The sequence below is a fragment of the Olea europaea genome, unplaced genomic scaffold (assembly GCF_002742605.1).
Source record: "Olea europaea var. sylvestris unplaced genomic scaffold, O_europaea_v1 scaffold1289, whole genome shotgun sequence".
NCBI lineage: Eukaryota > Viridiplantae > Streptophyta > Magnoliopsida > Lamiales > Oleaceae > Olea > Olea europaea.
This window is the reverse complement of record NW_019230349.1, coordinates 92,101-97,082: the sequence shown is the minus strand read 5'-3', so window position 1 is coordinate 97,082 and position 4,982 is coordinate 92,101. Positions and strand designations below refer to the sequence as shown.

General features: G+C 38.9%; 1 protein-coding gene across 2 annotated transcripts; it reads left to right on the top strand.

The window, feature by feature from the left end:
• Positions 1-479: 479 nt before the first annotated feature.
• On the top strand, positions 480-4,008 carry LOC111374777 (receptor-like protein kinase FERONIA). Of its 2 annotated transcripts, none has more exons than XM_022997515.1 (2): positions 480-726; positions 1,006-4,008. In XM_022997515.1, the coding sequence occupies exon 2, from the start codon at positions 1,071-1,073 to the stop codon at positions 3,726-3,728; it is 2,658 nt and encodes an 885-aa protein (XP_022853283.1). In that variant the 5' UTR covers positions 480-726; positions 1,006-1,070; the 3' UTR covers positions 3,729-4,008. The 2 variants fall into 2 exon arrangements, with proteins under 2 accessions (XP_022853283.1, XP_022853281.1); XM_022997513.1 differs by having other exon boundaries at positions 481-726; positions 1,035-4,008.
• The last annotated feature ends 974 nt before the right edge of the window (positions 4,009-4,982 follow it).

Here is a 4,982-nt window from a genome sequence, read left to right as displayed (position 1 = left end):
ACCTCCATTACAATTGTGAGTATTGGGGATTAAAATGTAGATTTTGATAAAAGTTGATGAATCGTGTGATTGAAAATTTGTAGATCTCATAAAATATGTAATTAAAATTAATTGTTGACTTTGATTTGAATTAAACTCTTGATTTTAACTTCCATTCAACAGAGGTGAGTGAGGATTCTAACACTTTCCAAGCAATTCAAGAAATTTAGAACAAATTTTGTATATTTTTTAGAATAAATTTTATTGAAAGTAAATTTTAAAAAATTTATATATCTAATTAATTAGTGGGAAAAAAAATAAAAAATTCGTATCTAAAATTATTTTACTGAAAAGATGATTGGTTGAATTTTTATTTTTATTTTTATAAATAAAATTAAAGATATTGAAAAACACACGCCTCCTCTCTTCTGTTTCACCTTTACGCGTTCTTGCCCCTGATATAGAGAGAGATAATAAATAAATAATAAATAATGCTGCAGCTTAACCTGTCATCATTTAAGAAAGAACAGATTATATACATCAGCTTAACCACTTTTACAGGTTTTCTTTTCAAAATCTCTCTCTCTCTCTAATCAGTTTCCTTCTGATCCGACCTTGGTCTCTGTGAGATATATTCTTGGATTTTCTGTGCTGATTGAAGCTTAGTATTTGGATTTTCATTCATTGCGGTCTTATGGCTTGAATTTTTCATTTTTGGAGTTCAAGTGCTCAAGTGCTTATTGTTAGGTAATTATCTTATTTTCTTGATTTCCTGTTAGTCTATATTTCCTTCTTTACATTATTGCTTTCTTGAGCTTGGTATTAATGGATCTACTAAACTTTCCTGTTCTAGAGTAGTTAAAATCTCATATTTCTTTTATGTTCCAGATCTTGGTATTTAGCTACAGTCGATTCAGATTATTCGGTAGAAATATGTTTGAAAATAGGTAGTTTAATCTTATATTGTTTGTAAATGTTAGTTTCTAGAGTAGCTATGTGCTCAAGTTTTTGTGCTTTTTTTTTTAGGTCAAAACTGATTATTTTCAAATTTCCAGATTTTTTGTGGACTTCCTGGGCTTTATCAAACATCTATGAAGAACAACAATAATTCTCGGCTCTTATTAATTATCAGTTTTCTGTTAGTGACCGTTGTGGTTGATTTAACATCAGCAGCTGATTATGTACCAACAGATAAAATTTTATTGAACTGTGGAGGTCCCCCTGATTCTAGTGATACTGATAATCGAAAATGGACATCAGATATTGGATCAAAGTTTGCATCTTCTCGCGGAAACACTTCGACGGCCACTGCTGCTACCCAGAAACCCTCTGTACCCGATGTACCTTATATGACTGCCAGGATTTTCCAATCCGAGTATACCTATAATTTCCCCGTTGCACCAGGCCGTAAATATGTCCGTTTGTACTTTTATCCTGCATCCTATAATGGCCTAGATGCTTTCAATGGTGTCTTCACGGTTACTTCTGGGCCATATACCCTGTTGAAAAACTTTAGTGCTGCACAAACTGTTGAAGCCCTGAACTATGATTTTTTGATGAAGGAGTTCTCTGTCAATGTCCTGTCCGAAGTGTTAAGTCTAACTTTCATACCGTCCCAGGATATTTCTAACTCTTATGCATATGTGAATGGGATTGAGATTGTTTCGCATCCTGACATTTACAGTACGGATGGGACTATTATTATTGTTGGTCAATCGACTGCATTCAATATTGACAACAGTACTGCACTTGAAAATGTATATCGGCTGAATGTAGGTGGAAACGACATTTCACCATCCAGCGATACAGGTCTTTTTAGGTCGTGGCATGATGATTCAATGTACATATTTAGTGCTGCCAGTGGTGTAACAGAGACAACAGATCCAGATGTGAAGGTCAGCTACCCTCCAGGAACACCAACTTATATTGCCCCAATTGATGTATACAGCACTCTTAGATCAATGGGTCCCAATGCATCTGTTAACATGAACTACAACTTGACTTGGCTCTTTCCTATTGACTCGGGTTTCTCTTACCTGGTTAGGCTCCATTTCTGTGAGACAACAGATGTTATTACAAAGATAAACCAAAGAGTGTTCAGTATCTTCCTTAATAATAAGACTGCAGAGCGGCAGGCAGATGTAATTGCTTGGGCAGGAGAAAGTAATGGGGTTCCAGTTCACAGGGATTATGTGGTTGTTGTTCCTTCTGGGCAGGCTGACCCAGAACTTTGGCTCGGTCTGCATCCTAACCCTGCCACAAGGCCCGAGTATTATGATGCTATCTTGAATGGGGTAGAAATATTCAAAGTAAATGATACTAAAGGCAATCTTGCCGGTCCAAATCCAATTCCTGTTCAACAACCACAAGACAACTTGTTAAATAACCAATCATCTGGAAAGGGGAAATCGATGAACCAAAAAATCATTGGAGGCGGAGTTGGTGGTGGAATTGCTGCAATTCTTCTTGTTGGTTTGTTTGTGTGTCTTGTATCCCGACGGAAGCACAAAAAGGATTCTAGTACCAGTGACGGGTGGCTTCCTTTATCTTTGTATGGAAATTCTCATACTTCAGGTTCTGCTAAGACGAACACCACGGGAAGCTATGCCTCCTCCCTCCCATCAAACCTTTGCCGCCACTTCTCGATTTCTGAAATCAAGACTGCCACTAATAACTTCGATGAGGCTCTCCTCCTAGGGGTTGGAGGTTTTGGTAAGGTTTATCGAGGAGAGATTGACGGTGGCACAAAAGTGGCTATTAAGCGTGGGAACCCACTCTCTGAACAGGGAGTGCATGAATTCCAAACTGAGATCGAAATGCTCTCAAAACTTCGCCACCGCCACCTTGTTTCACTGATTGGATATTGTGAAGAGAACTGCGAAATGATTCTTGTATATGATTACATGGCTCATGGAACTCTTCGTGAGCATCTGTACAAGACCCAAAAGCCTCCGTTGCCATGGAAGCAGAGGCTTGAGATTTGCATTGGTGCTGCTCGAGGTTTGCACTATTTACACACGGGTGCCAAACATACTATTATCCATCGTGATGTCAAGACTACTAACATCCTCTTGGATGAAAAGTGGGTGGCTAAGGTTTCAGATTTTGGGCTTTCAAAAACAGGTCCTTCACTGGATCACACCCATGTCAGCACAGTGGTGAAGGGTAGTTTTGGTTATCTAGATCCTGAGTACTTCAGGAGACAGCAATTGACCGAAAAATCTGATGTCTACTCGTATGGAGTTGTACTTTTTGAGATCTTGTGTGCTCGTCCAGCTTTAAATCCAACACTTCCCAAGGAACAAGTTAGCTTGGCCGAGTGGGCTCAACATTGCTATAAGAAGGGCATTCTTGATCAGATTATGGATCCATACCTTAAGGGAAAGATTGCACCCGAGTGCTTTAAGAAATTTGCGGAGGCAGCAGTGAAGTGCGTTTCTGATGTCGGAACCGACAGGCCTTCCATGGGTGATGTGCTGTGGAATCTTGAGTTTGCTCTGCAGCTTCAGGAGAGTGCTGAGGAAAGTGGCAAAGGTCTCGGAGGAATGGACATTGAAGAGGGGTCATTTGACGTCCCATGCAAAGGAAAAGACCGAGATGCATCCCCGGGTTTTGATGGCAACATAACAGATTCAAAAAGTAGTGGAATGTCCATGAGCATTGGCGGTCGGAGTCTTGCCAGTACAGACTCGGATGGGTTGACACCAAGTGCTGTGTTTTCACAGATAATGAACCCCAAAGGGCGCTAATATTTGTCGGTGGTAAGCCAGGGTTCTCTACATCTACCATACATCTACCATCATTCGCAGAGTTGTTGTTGTCATTTTTATGTATCTTACACTTATATTCAACTATTCGAACATTTTGGTTTTGATATTGATATTTCGTCCTGGAATCCTTGTATAAGTTGAAGTATTTATTACATGGGAAAGTGTTCTATCTGTGAGTGACGGAGTTGTTCATTTGGCAGTTGGACCTCTTAATTCCTGTATTATCATGTTAAATTTAACTGTTCTCAGGGTTTCTCTTAATGTCGATGGATGCATGAAGTTAATTCAAATTAAAATCGCAAGTTGTGGTTTGGCGGGTGATGCAAATGGAGATTAGTATTATCTGACCACATCGGTCGTAATACAGGTGTCTTGTTTAATTTTCAATTTCAAGTGATGGGATGATGTCTCCATCATTATTTGGTGTAAATGCCGGCCTTGAGAATGATAATAGTATTTTCTTTTCTTGATATCTGATATATTTTAAGGTATACTTGCATGCCATGATGTGTGGACTTGGATTTGAGCCTACACAGTGGGGTCGGGTGTCATCGATAATTAGAAAATGTCAAAGAAGTTTTTAGGAATGTCAGAGGGTGGTTTATGTTTGATGTCTAGAATTATGGGTACCACAACCAATCTGTCAGTCCGCGTTTTCTTCATACACAATTGTTTGTCTTTACATGGTAATGTATGTCGGAAAATTCTTGAGGTGGCATGGAGTAGAGGTTTTCAAACTATTCTTGAATGAAGTTGTGTACAGTGAATGCAAATGTAATTTTAATACATGTCATGACCACAGCAAGAAAATGTCAATTTAGTGGGACATAATTCAGCCTGCAACAAAAACATAATAACCTACTTTGAAATTCTACTGATGTCTCGATGCCTAATTGGCGGAACATCTAAAGACATACCTACCTTGGCGTTTAACATTGACCAAAGCTCAATCTTATGTCCATCCTCGAGTGCGACTGAACAACCTTTAACGGAATCATTCACCTCTTTGCCGCAGATCCATCACCCTCCCAACACAAATCCAAAAATGTAATCCATGTAAGATCTCAGCCTTCTTTTACAAGTTTGGTCACCAAAAACTGGAATTTCATAGGCAAAGAGTGAAATTAAATCTCCTAGATCAAAATGTCGATAAAATGAAGATTGTGATGGCTGCTTACCAAACGGCTCGTTCCCAATAAATTCTGAGTTGTTTACAAGAATCGTTTGTTGCAA